This window comes from Pteropus vampyrus, unplaced genomic scaffold (assembly GCF_000151845.1).
Source record: "Pteropus vampyrus isolate Shadow unplaced genomic scaffold, Pvam_2.0 Scaffold29, whole genome shotgun sequence".
NCBI lineage: Eukaryota > Metazoa > Chordata > Mammalia > Chiroptera > Pteropodidae > Pteropus > Pteropus vampyrus.
Window position 1 is genome coordinate 4,942,468 of NW_011888810.1, and position 18,472 is coordinate 4,960,939.

Here is an 18,472-nt window from a genome sequence, read left to right on the forward strand (position 1 = left end):
TCTTCATAACAGAAATATATTCAGAGCTGAGCTTCCAGACTTCTAACAAGGAGCACTGAGCTGTGAATAAACCTAATCCTGCAACACACTGTGGTTTCTTGTGGAGATGAAATTATCTGGTTAGGGCCTGGATGGCAGATGCTACACCAGGCTGATGAAAATGCCTGCCTTAAGACCTAGGGAAATTTTTGCATGGCACTTTTGTGTTCTCCCTGCTTGCTGAGGCTCTGACCCCAAAGATCTCAGTTTTGGAGGGGATATACATTTGCAGTGCACTCTAAGAATAATAGCTAGTGGGCACTTACTGTCTGTCAAGCTAGTGACCACTTACCATCTGCCCAGCATTAGGTCAAGCACCTTTTGTACATTAGGTCATTTAATTTCTCTACTCACAAACTGATGGAAGGCACCATTAGTTTTTCATCTCACAGTTAACTGTCCAGGAATGTGGGACCTGAAATCAAGAGCTCGTAACCCGGGGTTGGGTCATGGCCAGATTAAGGGAAGTTTCTGCAGAGGAGCCAATACAATTTCTGAGTCTCGAAAGGTGAGCAGGAATTTTTTAGGAGGACAAATATGAGGGAAGGCCTAATATGTGGCGATAACAGCAGGCATAAAGGCAAGGAGGCAATAGGGACTCAGGTTTCTGAAGAATCACCAGTGGTCCAGGGAGTCTAGAGTACTGGGTACAGTGGAGCAATTGGTGAGAGTTTTAACCTTACCCTCTTTCTTCTCCCTCCCTATCGAGCAAGACCTTCCTTCCCGGCCTCCCCATCACTCTATTGTCAGCTCGGTGCACCATTTTTTCTGGGCTTAGATGTGCCAACTTCCCTCTCTCACCTGAGCTTCCAAGCTTTGCCCCAAGCATGGCACATGCCTAGGTAACACCCCCTCCAGCCTTCATCCTTAGGCTGTACTTCCTGCTTATGTAGTTGTCTGGCTGTTCACTTCTGCCGCTCTGGCTGCTCTTTGAGCTCAGACCCGGGACTTCTTAATCGCAAGTTTGGTATCTTCAGAGATCAGCCTCTGCAAATAATTGTTGAATGAGTGATGTATAAATTTTTCAATTGCTGGTGTAACAAATTATCACAAACTTAGTAGCTTAACACAAAGAAAATTTATTCTCTTACAGTTCTGCAGGTCAGAAGCTTGTAATGGATCTCTGTGTTAAAATCAAGGTGTCAATAGGGCTAGTTCCTCCTGGAGGCTGGAGAATCTGTTTCCTTGCCCTCTCCAGCTTCTGGAGGCTGCCTGCATTCCTTGGCTTGTGGCCCTGCATCATACTCTCTGCCTCCTTTGTCACATCACTTTCTCTAACTCTGGCTCTCTCACCTTGCTCTTACAAGTACCCTTGTGATTACATCAGGCCTACTCAAATAATCCAGGATAATCTTCTCATCTCATAGTCCTAATTTAATCACATTTGCAAGGTCTCTTTTCCCGTGTGAGATTGTATATTCAAAGATTTCAAGAATTAGGACATGGACATCTTGAGGGGGCCAGTATTCAGTCTATCACAGATGAGTAAGCTGAACCAGAGCCGAGCCTTGATGTATTTGATCCGTGGGATGGATCAGAGCAGGGTTGAGGGCAGGTGCATAGCAGAACTTGAGAGCATAATGGTGCTAATATGTTTGACATGCAGAAAAGACAAGTGACCTAGGCATGCTGGGAGAATGTGTGTGGAAATTGGGAATGTGTGCATGGGCTGCAGTGAGGGGTAATTATGTTGAATTGAAAAATCTAGGATTCCACTTGAGAGAAAAGGAGATATGCAGTAAAGTTAAAAAAGGACCGTTGGGAACAAAAAGCAAATATAGAAGTGGCTCTTGGAGCCTAAGTTTCCCCACTTAAAAATTGGAGAATGGACCAGGATGCACGAAGAGCTTTACAAGGCCACACAGCTAGGATACTAGTAAGGAAAGAGGCAGAGATCTAGATCTCCCAAGCTGTACCTCGCCTCCCGCCTCCATTTCTCAAGTGTTCTTATCCCAGCTCTCCCCATCTCTTCCTCTCTCTCCGTGTACAACAGTGTTATTGAGATATAATTGCATACCAGACAATCTACTCATTTAAAGTGTACAAAGCAATCGTTTTTACTATATTCACAGAGTTGTGCAACAATCACCACCATTAATTTTAGAACAGTTTTATCCTTCCAAAAAGAAACACCTACCAATTAGCAGTCCCTTCCAATTCTCCTGCAAGCCTCCCAGCCCTAGACAACCACTAATTTGCTTTCTAATCAGCCCTTCTCCAGACCCTGCTCCTCCTGTCTACCTTCTAGGCCAGCAGTCCCCAACCTTTTTGGCACTAGGGACTGGTGCTCCTATGAGAATCTAATGCTTGATGATCTGAGGTGGAGCTCAGGCACTGATGCTAACTCTGGGAAGTGGTTGCAAATATAGATGAAGCTTTGCTTGCTTACCCAACACTCACATCCTGCCATGAGACCAGTTCCTAACAGGCCACGGACCAGTACTGGTCCACAGCCCTGGAGTTGGGGACCTTTGTTCTAGGCCTTTGTTCCAAATGAAAGGCTCATGCTGGCTGTTAGTCTATCCTTCCGATGTGTTCCTTTCCTGACCCTCTGCGTTCAGACTTTTAACCTTCATCATTCTACTTAAAGGGCTTTCTGAAAGGTCAACAATAACCCCAGGCCAAACCAAAAAGCTGCTGTTCTCAATGCTTTCTGACTCAGCAGCAGCAGCAGACACTGAGACCTGTCACTTGGTGGTCCCTTTACCACCGCCCTGTCTGTGGATGCCTCATCTTTTGCCTGTTCTGTGAAGGGTAGGAGATACTAGGGTGCTGGCCTTAACCCTCTTCCCCTTGCAGTAAAGAAGTTAATGTCCATGGCATGGACCAAGAGTCAGGCTGTATTGGTCTGAATGCAAGCTTTGCCATGTACCAAATGGGTGACCTAGGGCAACTTACTTCATCTCACTATAAGTCCATTTCCTTATTTTTACCACAGTACTCACCACTCCTTGGGGGTTCAATGAGTTAATTAATAACAAGTGCTTAGAAAAGTACATGGCACATGCTATGCTAAGTGTTTGCTAATATAATCGTTTTGCTTATTCTTTTATTCAATAAGTTTATTCATTGTCATTTTTCAACAACGTCTACACATTAGATTTCCTTGGAGTTCAAATTTCCATTAAATTCAGTTATAAGCGGGGACTCTGGGCAGGTACAACTTCCTCAAAGCCTCGACTCTGAGACCTGTAAGATGAGGATAATACTAGCTGGGTCTTAGGGTTGTTGGAATGTATAAATGAGTTAATACATGAAAAAACACATAGAGCAATGACTGACACATAGTAAATCCTCTAGAAATATCAATAGTAGTAGTAATTATCCAGCCCTCCTCTCTCACCTCAATGTGATTGTGAGTTCGAATGGCCTGTACACATCTCCACCTGCATTTCGACCATAACCTTAAACCAAACTCACATCTCAGCTCATCAGTTTTTCACAGCAGCTTCTATCACTGCTAACTAAAATGATATTGCTGGCACCCCCATCCCTGATCTCCCAGGTTAAAAGACTATTGGTCGTCTATGACTCTTGCTTCTCCTTTGTCCTTTCTTTCTAATTTACAGCCTCTCCAATGACTCAGATCCGCTCATTCTCACCCATTGTACTGTCCCTACTTGAGTCAAGGGCTTACCTACTCAAGTCAAAAATCTGTGATGGGCTCCTGGCTAGACCAGCCACCCCCAGTCCATTCTCCAAACTAATGTGCACATAATACAACACACATTGCCTGCTTGGGGGAGGAGGTGCTATTTTTAAAATACTCTCCCTACCCCAAACTGTGCTTCATAAGGAGCCTCTAAATTTTTAAAGAAAGTCCTTGACAGCCAGTGTCATGTTGTGATTAAATGGGACTCTCCATGGTTTCTCTGTCTTTGCCTCTGAGTTTGGGTTTGGGCATCTCTTTCCAGCACTTGGCTTTAACCTCTCCTAATTTCCCAGAATGCTCCTAGAGTTAAAGCCTGTAGCTTCTTTAAAATGACAGTCACCCACACCCAGCCATGTCTCTTGGGTCATTCCGCCCTCCCTGTTCCCGTTCAACATTAATCTTTCTTTGATCCAGTCACTCTCTTGTTCTGGGACAGATAAGGGTCCCTTTCAAGCTCACATTATTTTTCCTTCATTTATTCTTTTAGACATACCTAACTCTATATAGGTTTCACGATGACGTAGAATGAAAGACACACATATAATTAAACCACAGTTATTAACATGAAGGCAAATGCAGTGGACACATAATGAGGGATTAGAGGCACTTAAATAATGGACTGAATTTGGGCAGTGAACTTCACTGTAGCCAAGGCAAAGAGAGATATACAAGGAAGGGCATAATTAATATAATTTACTAAAAGATAATCATGCCAGATTGCTAGGTAGGCAGTTTTCCTACCTTTGAATAGAAGGATGACATCATGTCATAAACCAGCTCCAACAGAATATCTGCAATGATGGGAACATTTTCCTATCTCTGCACTGTCCAATATGATAGCTACTAGTTGCATGTGGCTATTGACCATTTGAAATGTGGCTAGTACAACTAAGGAAATGAATTTTCAATTGAACTTAATTTAAATTTAAATAGCCCACGTGGCTGGCTAGTAGTACCATATTAGAAAGTGTAATCACAGACATTTATGTAAATAATGTTGTAAAATACTGCAGACAATGCCTTTAACAGAAGATTTTACAATTACCAAGATCTCCGTGCAGCTCTCTATCAGTTTGCTAGGGCTGGTGTAACAAAACACCACAGACTGGGTGGCTTTAAACAACAGAAATTTATTTTCCCACAGTTCTGGTGGCTAGAAGTCCAAGATAAAGGTGTTGGCAAGGCTGGTTTCATTCTGTGGCCTCTCTCCTGGGCTTGCAGATGGCAACCGCCTCCTTACATGGTCTTTCCTCTGTGCACACATCCCTGGTGTGTCTCTGTGTGTCCTCATTTCTTCTTTTTATAAGGACAACAGTCAAGTGAGTTTAAGATCTACCCCAAGGCCTCATTTTAACTTAATTACCTCTCTAAAGAGCTCATCTCCACATACAAGCATATTCTGAGGTACTGGGGGTTAGGACGTCAAAATATAAATTTAAAGGGGACATAGTTCATCTTATAACCAAGCCTTCTGTGTACTATTAAATGGCAGATGGGAAAATACATTTTTAAGCAGGGGCCACAACTCTATAGTCCAGGCATGAATCTGTCTAGTGTCATACTTGGGACCAGGATGGGCTTTTGGGAATTGAAAGGATCAAGTGGCTTATATTCTTTAAGCCATGCTCTCTAACAGCTGTCTCCTCACTCAGAACGTTGACTCCACCTGCTCTGCCTGGCAGTGAAGGCCTCCAAGATTTGACTCCATATGCCAAACCAACTTTATTTTCTCTTCTCTTCAGTCAGTAACCTCTGCTTTGTTTACCTTAGATCTCTCAACCCCACTTGCCCCATATTCACTCCTACTTCTGTGATTTCGTTCACATTCTCCCCGCTGCTTGTAATACATTGCTTTTTAACCTCAACGTCATCTGAAGAATTTATATACTTCTAGTTCCAGCCAAGCCCCACTTCATTCTTAAAAACATCTCTGAACAGTTATTCTTCCATAACATTATTCTCTCTCATTGTCAAATCCAGTTGCACTTGAAACCAACACCCCATGATTAAACCCTAAGTTTTTCTCTAATTGTTTTATAGGTCTTAGAGTTGTCTCAGAAACTAAATCATAAACTCAAGGGTCAGGGAACATGTGATCTTTCACTTCTATAGACTTGACATTCTAAAATAGGACTAGCACACAGTAGGCGCTCAATAATATCATTGCTGCTTGGTTGACAAATGCCAGTATTTTTCATCCCTTTCCCATCTCTGAGCTGTTTAGAGAGGTTAACTTTTTCCCAATTTAATGCACAGCTGTACATTTAATATCTGGAGGGAAAACTGTGGCTGCAGCCTATCTACTCTGTTTTGTGTATTAAATTTACAATAAAGTCAAAGACAGATGGCTAAAAAGGAACCCTAATCATCTCTGGTATTATTAAATCTTTCAGTTTAAGGGCTGAGAGAACCCAAGAAAATTTTCTTTTAATCCCTATGGGTTTTATATTCCGGAGATGAAGTTATAGCGCTGGCCTGAAAAAGCAATTTCATGAAATCATTTACCAAGGAGGAGGGGGAAAATCATTACAGTCCTCCTTCTGAGATTCACAATTAATAAGCATGCTCTACTCTTTTCAAACCCAGAAGAGCTGCGTGGGCTTGATAAACAGCCAAGTTTGGTCTAACTGGAGCTCTAAACAGATGTCTGTAAATATTGCAAGAAAGAACCCTCAGAAAGTTGGTGGGCGTTACTGACGAGTGGCTACGGTTCCTTTTGTTGGCAAACAGGCAGCAGATGCCTATCTCCCCTACATGGACGACTAGCCCACTATGGGGACCTATAATTCCTTAAGGTTTCTGGTGACTGTCTTAACCAATATGGCTTCTTTTAAAGCAGTGGTTCTCAACTAAGGGCAAGTTTACCCCTCCCTCTTGTCCCACCTAGGGAACAATTGACAATATCTGGAGATTTTTTTATTGCCACAGCTGGTGGTGGGGGTGCTACTGGCATCGAGTGAGTTGAGGCTAGAGATGCTGCTAAACATGCTACAGTGCACAGGGCAGTCCTCCCTATGGCAAAGGATCATTCAGCCAAAATATCAATAGTGTCAAGTCACCTTACAGTAATACTATTTTAGTATAGCTTGTTCATTCATGCATTCATTCAAAAATATTTAGTGTTAAACATAGAAAATATCCAAGTAGCTGTATTTCTATACCTGGATTCATTAATTCACTGACATACTACTAGTTTATCAATTATCTACTCCATTCCAGACACTGGAGTCTTGAACAGCATGGTCAGGGGCTTTCCTCATCCAGAGTTTACATTCTAGTGAAAAGAATACAAGAGTCTAAACAAGTTGGCAACTGAATGAACAAGATAATTTTAATGAGTAATAAATACAATGGAGGAAATCAAAAAAATAAAAGGAGAGAGGATGACCTCAGCAGGTATGGCTATGTGGGTCGCTACTTTCAGGAGTAGAGTTTGGGAAGGCCTCTCTTTATAGGTTACACTGAAGCTGAGGCATAATGATGTGAAGTAAGTAGCTCTAAAAATCTGGAGGAGGAATGTTCAAAAGAAAGGAAGCAATAGGTTCAAAAGCCCAAGACAGGGAAGGCTTGGGTGGGGTCAAGGACCAGAGGCATGCATGCCTCTAATGCTTGGATAAAGGAAGCAAGGTGGACAGAATGAGGTTAATGAGAGAGGCAGGAGTTAGGACGAGGCAGGGCTGTACAGGCCTGGGAAAGGAATTTAGACTAGTGTTCCCAGTTCTGTGGCACATCACAGAGGATTTTAAGCAGGGCGGACATCATCTAGGTCAGGTAGTGATAAGTTCACACAGGCAACTGGATCAAGAATGCCCTGTAGAAGGGCAAGTTGGAAGTGAGGGGCTGGTCAAGAGCTCCTTACACTGTCTGTCCAGCTTAGGCTACAGTGCCACGAGATGAGATAAAAGGAATTGGGTGAATTTGGAAAGCACTTGGTATAAAATTCTGACTTGCTCGTATGTGATCCATTACTCAGTCAACTAAGCCAGCCTTAGCTTTCTCATTTCCAGTCAGTGAGGGTCCCGAGAACCTTCACTCTGCCAATCCTCAGTCTCCTCAATCCTTGAGTCAGTCCTGACTTAGCTCCAGAATATGTGGAGCCCCACTTTCCCCTAGCCGCCTTACATGCATCAGCTGTGCCTGGTCAGACCCTCTCTGATGAAAGCTGAGCTTAGTTTAGTGCCCCCTTCCCATTCTTTAGCTGGACTGAGATCTTTGAATATCAGACTTTCACAGCTGGAGTCTGGGACCCTGTCTACCAATTTCTGCTTCTTCCCTTGAGGATAATACCCTTAGGAACGTAATGTGGCACCTGCTGGCCCTGACCCTTTAGCAGCTTCCCATGGAACTTAAAGTAAAACTCACATTTCCATCTGTCCCCTGCTAATCTATTCAGCCTTTCCTTGTACCAGTCCCTCTTTTGCTTACAACAATCCAGGGAAACTGGCCACATATTCATTCTTTGAGTCCACCAAGATCTTTCTTTCCTTATTCCTTTGCTTTTGAGGGTCTCTCTCCCTTGCATGCTCTTCTTCCAGTTTTTTTGCCTCTTTCATGTCCCAGCTCAACTATTGCATTCTCAGTGGGAGTGATCCTACCCCAAAAGAGGTAAAAATTGATTCTTGGAGGTGAAAAAATCTCACTCTTTGGATGTATAAAACACAGATGTATATACAGGACATAAGCAGATAGATCGATGATAGGCAGATAAACAAATATAGATAGATGGTATACCTATGGTATTAAATTTTCATGGAGGGGTTATTTGGGGAAAAAAGTCTAAAAATTCTCTTTATATGGGGGTAATAATGAAAAAGAGGTTGACCAACACTGCTCTATGGAAATTTCTCCCCCTCCACTTACTTGCCAACACATACCCTAATTTAACTCCTTCCATGAACTTATTACAATTGATGAATACCCTGCTTATTTTTGTTCACTTCAGTATTTTCTGCCCCTCTCCACCTCTCTGAATATAAATTCCATGAAACCCATGGAACTTGGCCATCTGTTTACCACTATATCCTCAGCATCTGCACAGTGTTAGGCACACAGTAGTGAATGAACACATATTTGGTGATTCAGTTACCATTGTAACCAACAACTGATTTCAAGTACTAAAATAAGAAACCACTGGGCCAATGGATCCCTCTTGGATTTCAGCCTTTGCTTAAACCTCTTTTGGGCACCGAGTTTAAGTATAAGCCCTCTTCTTTTCCTCATGGTCAAGTTCATCGCTTGTCCCTGGTTTTGACTATTGTCAGTTTTCTCTCTTCCCTGACCACTGAGAACCCATTAACCTTGTAGTCTAGCTGTACTCTGTTGCACTGAGACACTGCAGTGAATACCATACAAATGGCTGATTCATTAAATGAAAAACATTTTCTATAAATATAATGATAGGCTAACCATCTTGGAAATTACACAGGAGAAGGAATGAATGATTATCTGATTTGATTTAGCAATAAATTGAATCACAGTGAGCATCTGCAATAGAAAGAAGACAGGAAGAAAGCAAACCAAAATGTTAACGATGTTATCTATCTCTAGAATATGGACTTGCAATTTATTTTTTCCTTACGCTTTTGGTTGGTGTAGGAGTTCCCTACAATAAGCATTTATTTCTTTTATCATAAGAAACAAAGTTTTGGTAGTTGGGTTTTTTAAGACCATTTGCGATACTGCAGTATCAGAGAGGTAGGTATAGTCTATAGATCCAGGACCAATCCTATTAGGTTACACAATGAATCCCATAAAGCTTTTTAGAGAGGATTTCTGTGCTTAGGGAAACCATAGGTTTTTGGCCAACCTAGTCCATTAGGCAAATAGCATCAGCTTTCTTGCCAGGAGGACCCCCACTGTCTGGACCACAGACCTTTGTGTGTGTTAAGTTTTTCGAAGGTGTCCATGGCTCCTAAAAGTACAAAAAAGTATTCATACTATAAGGTACCCACTCATGCAAAATGCAAAAACAAACAAACAACAACAAAAAATGACACATTCCCACATATTTAAAAATATTCCTCAGGGGTTTCACGGCTCCCTGAAGCCAAGGTTATAAAAAAAAAAAATCCTGACTCAGGAAGACTTCTTAGTGAAATGCCTCTTGAAACTTAGGCCACATCTCTTCATTTTCACTTCACAGGTAGCTATCAAGACTGGTTTCCCAAATGTCCCAAACTTCCCTTGCTGAAGGATTTTCTAGACCTTGCCTCCTCCTAGCACATCCCACCTGGATCAAAACAACCGGTTCATGCTTTAGTATCCTCAAAGGTTATATTCAGGGTTCTCAATTTTTTCATGATCAAGGAATGGTTTCAAATAGTAGAACTTTTGACAGATCAATTAATGAAAACACTCAGTCCAAGTGTAGATCCAGCAATGCATCAATAATTACAATGCCCATCGTGACAGCTAACAACACACGGCAGGGGCCCCAGGCATCTGGGCTTAGCACACAAATCATTTCAACTCTGAGCCATTGTTTGCTCAGACCTCAATCTCTTATATACCCACAAGGTGATGATATAAATGATGCTGCAACAATATACACGCTCTCTTAAAACCAAGGTGAATCGTATACATCCATTTGGTAAGGGTTCATGGTATAAATGGTATGGCGAGGCTGTTAGGGAACTTAATGTATTTCTTACATCCAAAGAGCACATATGGGACAAGGACTTTTAGAAACCTCATTTAAAACAAAGAAACCTGGAGAAAAATTGTTTAGTCAAAGATTGTATCTGGCTGCCCAAACCTGACTGCACTAAAAAGAAGAGATGATTTGCTGGGAGAAATCACCATTCTTACCTCCTCCAGGGCCCATAGGGAGTCCACGACAGGCTTGATCTTCTTCTGGTTGTAGAGCTCTAGGAGCTTGTCCACCACTCCTCGAATGAGCCCTGCACGACCCTGTTTGAAGAGCAGATTTAAAAGGGAAAATCCCGCGATGACTTTGTTCTCTTCGTACAGCTTGATGGGGTTCACCTTCTCAACCTGCCACCACTGGAAGGAGAGAAGGCGCCAGGTTACAAGGACTCAGTGTCAGGCCATGTTCTCAGCATTGTGGGGGAGAGAATGGGGCTGCAATTGGATAGATTCTAGCTGGGCAAGAGGTAGCCCTGGTGGTGTGAAAAAGCATCTATTTGGCTAGGCACTGCTGCGAGCGCATGGGAAAGCAAACCAAGTATGCTCATGAGAAGAGCTCAGGATCGAGGTGGGAGAGAACACCCCTTACAAAACAATCACTGGGCCACATGGAATTGGGACACTGAGGCATAAGGTGAGGATCATCAGCTCTGGAGTTGAATCCTGGCTCTACAACATGCTCCCTGTTATTCTCTGTGCTTCCTTTTACTCAGCTGCAGTGACAAGATATCATCTTGGATGTTTTCCTGGGAGAATTTAGCGTAAAGCACTTGGCTTAGTGAACAGTGGTGGTGGTGGTGATAGGGCTGGTGAAGGGAGCAGGGTGGCAGAGAATTTTGCAAAGTGTCAATCATAAGGTCACAGTAGGGGTGATGACTCTAACTGTAGAAGTAGCTTTCTAGTGGGGAATAATGACAAGGCTGGAAAGGTGGGTAGAAATACATCAGATAAAGAGTAAGGAAGTGTCACATAGGAGGAAGGAACAGTATGACGGAGGGATGAAGCCGTAGTGTTAGGACTTAGTCAGATTTACCCCATCCCCTGCCCTCAGGGGACATTTGATAATGTTTGGGGATATTTTTATTATAGGGGAGGGATCTATTGGCCTCTAATTTGTAGAAGCCAGGGATGCTGCAAACATCCTACAGTGCACAGAACAACTCCTTGCAACAAAGAACTGTCCAACCCAAAATGTCAATATGACGAAAGTTGAAAAACTCTGAACTAAAGTCCTCCATGGGAGACACACAACTGGCAACTATGGCTGCCTCTTTTCCAGTCTCCCGTTTCCCCGCATCAGACATAAAAATAAGTAAATAATCCATTAATAAACTACAGAAATGGTTATCCAACTGCTTTGTTTTGATTTAATTGTATTTCCTTTAGTGCTAGGTAGAATTTAGAAATTCAAACTTCCAGTTTCTGGAGAGTTCTGAGAGGTGAAATGGTTAATAGCAGTTTAATAGAGAAGGCAACAAGGAATATGATGGGCACTTATGAACACTGAGAATACTTGTGTTATTGCTCTATTTATTTACATCCATCCTGCCTCTTTCCAGGATTAGAGAGATTCAAAGAGTAAAGATCTTGAATTTTTAAATTTTTTTAAAGTGGGAAAATTGTATTGTTAGGAAAATAAGTACAAGAAAGACAGGCTGAACACCAGGGTAAGGTTCACACACAAAATTCTGTACCAATGTACATTTCCCAAAGGCCTGAAGGTCACTTCCAGGAGAGCCAAGTATTTGGCCCCGGGCTACTTGCCCCAAAAGCAAAGGTAGAGAAATGATTAATAATTTGATTGAAACTGTATCTGCAATCCCTCAACAAATATTTGTGAAATGAAGGCTTGCTGAATCTACAACTGCTGCACAGTTGTGGTTAAGTGAGTCCTAGTTTCAAATGCCTAGTTTTGAATCCCAGTTCTGCCACTTACTAGCTGTGCGACTTTAGGCAAGTCACTTAACCTCTCTGGATTCAGTTTCCCAACTGTGCCTCATAGGGCCATTGTGAGGAATAAATGTTAATACGCACAAAGTGTTTAGCTCAGTGTCTGACACGTAGTAGGTGCACTGTAAATATAAACTATTTTCACTATCATATTAAGTTGGAAGGGAGGGTTTTGATTTAGTGAATAGCACTCGAGTGACTGGAGCCAGGCTGCTCTCTAATATTAACTTCACCTGTTATTATCATCAGCATCGTGCTCTAAAAGCAAGCGGACCATTTGACAAAGAGTGTGCACAAGCTCCGTGGGAGTTTTTAGGTAGAACATAATTAAGGTAGCTGAGTGAGAAATGCCTGTATGATTCCAAAGATGTCTTTAAATTCTAGCCTTTCATGAATGTACAGAGAAAATTTCCTTTCTAGAAACTTCCAGAACCAAGCTATCATTCCACTTCTTGGCATGTCCTATCTTCAGTTTACTACTAACTGACCAACCAGTGTCAGACCAGGTCTCTGAAAGGGAACAGTCTTCATTCTTGACTTCCAACTGTAAAGCATTCTGATAATCGTCACCCCTGTTTCGAGCAGGAAAATCTCAACCTCCACTCTGGCCGTGTTTCTGTGAGCGCCTTCACCAAACTTGGGCACCCTGCAATTATTTCATTAACACTGTGTGTTGTGATCGTGCATTTAGGAAAGAAAGAGAAAACACTTTTTATAATTGTATGTAATTTGTGACCAATTTGGTTACCCACAGCAGGCTGTCGGCATCACATTAATTACAGCCACGGCAACAAAGCAGCTGTCAGCAACACAAAGACCATCTTCAGGGGACATGCTCCAGACAGCATCTTTCATTAGACTCCATTCTTGCTCCCTATTTATTCTGTAGTTAAGGTGATCCTGGACCTGAACTGTAAAGTTTAAATGCAAATAGAGTTCCTTTAATTCTAATCTCATGGGGCAGGAAGTACTCATCATTCCAGATTCAGAGATTGTTTGGAAATGAAGCCTTTGTCAGCCAGTGTTGACACTTAGGAGGCACGTGGAGCCACACTTAGAATGAATTCTAAACCTCTTATCACAGCTTGTCCTGAACACTCTATTCAAAATGCCTTTACTCCATCCTGCCCTTTTCTATTTCAGCATCCTATTTTTATTTCCTTCAGAATTTTAATGACTATTTATGATCATGTTATTAATATGTTTTACATATTTCAGTTGTCTCCCTCATTAGAGTGTAAAAGTCACAAGGGCCTAAGATACACCTGTCTCTTTCACTGTGATACCTGGTATCTGACACAGAGCCACAAAAAGTAGACTCAGAAGATGCTTGCAAAGTGAGTGTATCATCAATGCTGCACTGGCTGCTTAGGAGGTTGGGAGGAGAGAAGAGAAAAGCAAGCTCTTATGAGAAGCAGCAATCTCCTATTGTTGAGGGGAGAGAGGGTAAAATTGAAGTTCAAGCCCAAATTAATTTAATTCTAGCAAGTGTAGCACTGGGTGGGAATGGGTAGATCTGAGTAGATTCATGATGGGGTGAATGCCCAGGGGTGTGGCTTTTTCTTTGCAGACAAAGTAACCACTGTGTTCAGAGCACGATTATCTAAGACAGTGGTTCACAAATTTTCCCAAGTCTAAAAATCAGTCCAGGAGTTTGCTAAAATTACAGGGTCCCATTTGTATCTCCAACTCAAAAGGATAAGGATACAGAGAAATCTCAAGTAGCTGCAGAAGCCTGGTGAGAAAGTGGCCAAACTAAAAGGCTGGCCTCTTGATGGAGCAAATAAAATGCACCAATGCTAAGTTTCTTTTCGACCAATGATTAAAAGCACTTATGCAATCTCTGCTGAAATCAAAATAAGGCTTTATGAAGTTTCACTCACACTCCCACCTCTCTGCTTCATTTAGACAAAAACAGCCCAAGTCACAGTCCTGTCCATGCATAGTGAGCAGAGTGGTAATGCAGGCTTCCCTGAAGATAAATGATGAAGATGAAAGACAAACAAGGTTTAGGCTATTAGGTCAATGTCCTTAAGATGGAAGAGCTTACGACATGCAAATCACCACACCACCATAGTACATTAAATGTGCATGGATACTTACTGATTTTGCAAAGCTAAAAAAGCTCTTGGTCTCCCCAGTCACCATGTTGGATGAACCTGAAAATGAAAGATTCCTAAATCAAGCAACTGCTAATGAAAGTCAACATCTCGTATTATGCATGGAAGAATGGCAGTTGTTTGGTCTAGAACTGTCAAGAGCTTGAGTAAGCCTGGGAAAATGAGGATAATGGAGGGGGTGAGTGATGTTGGGTTGACTTAATTTTAACTAAATATCACTGGATCAAAGAGGAAGTAACATTTCTCAAGGAGACTATTTCATTACTTTGGAAAATGCGGCATGTGGCAAAAATGCGTTATAACTCAACATCCTAATACAATGAAATATCTTGTTGGTTCTGTCCTTCGTGACTGAGAAATGGGCTCCTATGTGAGCTTCTTTTATGGTTTGAATTTGATTCTTGAGCAAGTGAGAGACTTGGGGCTCTAACCCGGGCCAGGCATTTAAGTGGTAGGGAGAGGTTGTCCTGAGTTAGAGTTTAGATGGATGAAAAAATGGGGTACAGAGGAGCAGATGAGGGTGCAACAGGTTCAGAAGTCATGGAAACAGTGTGAGCAGTGTGTTGGCTCTAAAGAGGTCTGGGCAGAAAAGTAAAAAACACCTGAGACACATGGTGTGAGAGAGTGAGCTTTCTTAATTGGAATATGCACTATTTAGAAGGAAAGTGGGAGATGAAGTTGGGAAAGGTTCTTTAAGGTTCTCTTACAGAAAGAAAACACTTCTTTGTGATGGTCCCAGAGGTAGTGAACGAGAATTCTTAACAGTTCAGATACCATAGAGTGGACTTTTCAAGATGTTCCCTTCCCTGTCCCCGCTCCAAAAGGGGAGGAATTGTTATTGAATGAAAAAAGAAATGTATATTTTAAACTTAATTATTTGGCTTGGGTAAACTAGTAGGCAGTTAGTTAATCACTGCTTCTAATTTTATGTCGTGACTACCAGCAAGCATCATGGCACTAGGCTTCGACTACTTAGTAATCAAGTAATCAGTATAATAAATTAGACACTTGTGATGTGATCAAGATGTATTCCACCAAAATGAAATGGAACTGGGGCAAAATTAGAATCAGTAAATAAGTAAGGATAAATGAACTGTCCATCGGCATCTGACTCACATTGACATATTCAATATACCCACATTGCGTGTCACTGTTCAGAGCTTCTCTTATCAATAGTAATAATTTAAAAATTATGTGTCTATCTCTAAAGACTTTGAAATATACTGAAATGGACTATCAAAAATACTGAAATCCTCCAGCAATGGAAAGCCTATTCGCTCTCTTGCTTTCATAATGACCTAGTGATGACAAAAAGATGCTTGAATATTTACACCTCTCGAATATCTCTTTGATAAGCTTCTCAGCTAATAGCAGAGAAATAAGTATTTTTTTTTTTTTTTTAGTTATGCAGAACTGAAGTTCAATTTTCTGTACCTATGGAGCACAAAGGTGCCAAAAATTTCAAATGTTTGATAACTCCAGTATCATTCTGCTTTAGAGTGTGGTATCTGGCTTCAGATATGCTTTTTTGACTTTCTAGCGACTAATGGTTAAATTAGTTTACATGCCTATGGAAGAAGAAGAGGGAAAGGAGGCTCTGGGTCTCATTCTGCTGGAGAAAACCTGCTCCCAGATGTCTTTCATAAACCTCGCCAAACCCAAGATGCAGAAGCAGACCTGTGCTCCATCCATTCAGGGCTTCTGTCTTGATTGGGACAGACAGGAGTAGTTTAGAGGGAAGAGGGTCTGAACTTTGTAATTTCACCTCCAAAATTGAAGATCCTCCCTTAAAACGCCCATATCTTAGCCACTCCTTTCTATCCTACTGTTGATCTTTCATTCCTTCATTTTTTTTGAAGTTCCTTTGAAGCCATTAGTATTTTCCACCTGTGCCACTTTCCATGGGCCGAGTCTCCTCTCAGTGACTACATTGGCTTGGCTTTATCCCTTTTGGAATGAGAAGTATTCACGGAAATATCAGGACAATAGGCACATACATTACTTTTATCATTGAAAATGACAAATGGCAATAGCAATATTATAAACATTACAAAATTAAACACCCCGAAATCATTACTCTAACATAGCAACACACTTCATTTTTCAGAGCCTACGTCTGTCAGCAGCTGCGGTGCATCTTGTCAGTACTATGTAGCACTCACCATATAAAATGTAGGTCCCCAGTGGTTTGAGAAGGCTGAGGCCTTTTCCAGTGTTGTCCCCACAGAGGCAATCCAAAACAATGTCTACTCCTTCAGCAGAGATTCTAAATGATGAGGAGACAAAAGACAATACTGTAATCTGTCAGGGACCAAACTGTTGATCCCTTTCCCTTCCTGTGTGTCATACAGTTGACTCCCAGAATCATGAAGAGCGAGTGCTCTCAGAGGAGCAATAAATAGGGCAGAAGTCTGGAAGGTGGACTTTTACTCCTGGGTTCAACTATAAGAATTTCACAAAGTTGGAGGCAGCTAAGAACCTGACTGGTGGCTGATATTGAGAACCAGCCTGGACTAGGAGAACAAGCATGGACATTACAGACAATCTGGGTTTGTATCTAGCTGCCTCACGCAGCTTCTCTGAGCCTTAGCTTTCTCCTTTGTAAAGTGGAACTAGCATGGTTTTTTTTTTTTTCAAGATAATCAATTGAGGTGACAAATGAGGTGTTTGGTCCATTGCCAGCCACACAAGTCACCCCATAAGTCAGTCAGTCAGCAGCTCATATTTGTAGAGCTTGAGTTATGTGCCAAGCTCTGTGCAAGGTTCTGGGGACAGATGGTGAACCAAACAAACATGTTTCTGTCTTCGTAGGGCTTCCAGTCTCTTAGGGGTTGGCTTTCTTCCCTCTCCACCTCTTTCCCCGGTGAAGCTATAAAAAGGCATGTTAATTTAACTTGCGAACTTCTATTCACCTAATCTCCAGGTCTAATCTAAAACATAGTCTTAGAGGAAAAAGGATTAAATAGAGAAGCTCTTCCTATAGCAATGGACGGTTCCAGACTAGAGAGAATCCACATTAGTACTCTATTAGGCAATACTCTGTTAGGAAGAAGATCCCTTCTTCTATTCATTTATTTATATATTCATTGACTCACTCACTCACTCACTCACTCACTCATGCATTTAAAGATCATCTCCTAGGCTTCCACTAGAAGATATGTGGAGGAGGGAACTGTAGAACAAGAAGGCTCCAAAGATTGTAGAGAAGATATTCATGCCCACAGAGCTCCCGAGTGTGGCTGTTCTATGTGCTATGTTCTCTTAGCACATAGCTCAGTTTTTCTATCCCCAACCTCATCTCCCAACAAAGTTCAAGCTCTGCAGAGCTTGTCAATAGCTGTGTCCATAGTGTCACTAAACAGGTAATTACACATACATCTCTTGGGTTCAGACACTAAGTCGACAGCCCCATGTCAGCTGAGTCTTTACGTGAGTATCCATTTCAAAACCCTCAAGTCAAGTCCAACATCCAGCCCATTACAAAGGCTCTTCCAACATTATCAGCTTAGCTCTTAGTTCTTGCAGAGTTCTTATCTGCACAGGTATGTCCTTTCAAGTCCCACCTCTAAGTTCAGAACTAGAGAATAAGGCCAATGGATCTCAAACCTAAGTGCATCAGCATCTCCTGGAAGGCTCTTTAAAACACAGATTGCAACTTGCCTTCCCTATCTCCCCCCGACTTCTGATTCAGTCAGTCTGGGATGGGGCCCAGGATTAGCATTTCTAACAAGTTCCCAGGAGATGCCGATAGTGCTGATTCCATCTCTATACTTTGAGAACCACTGGTCTAAGCCAGTTACTCAGGAGTCAAGCCAGCGTTTTTTTTGTTTGTTTGTTTTTAGTAATTAATTTATTCATTAATTATTAGCATTGGCACTAGGCACTGGGGGATAGAGTTGTGAACCCAAATAGATTCGTTTTATCCTCTTTTGGAGCTTACGTTAGGCAGGCATTAACCAATAATTACACAAATAAAAATTAAATTGAAACTGAATGGAGTCTAGGGCCACAAAGGTATTATGAGACCATTTAATTTAAGGATTTGCTCAGAAAGTGACGAGTGGGG

General features: G+C 41.8%; 1 protein-coding gene across 1 annotated transcript in view; it reads right to left on the reverse strand.

The window, feature by feature from the left end:
* Positions 1–18,472, reverse strand: part of VAT1L (vesicle amine transport 1 like) — a 139,335-nt gene that overhangs the window by 54,155 nt on the left and 66,708 nt on the right. The window contains exons 6-8 of the mRNA XM_011356652.2: positions 16,569–16,672; positions 14,390–14,445; positions 10,499–10,693 (exon numbers count right to left, since the gene is read on the reverse strand). Of these exons, the coding sequence (XP_011354954.2) occupies positions 10,499–10,693; positions 14,390–14,445; positions 16,569–16,672 (355 nt within the window). The remainder of the gene's footprint in view (positions 1–10,498; positions 10,694–14,389; positions 14,446–16,568; positions 16,673–18,472) is intronic.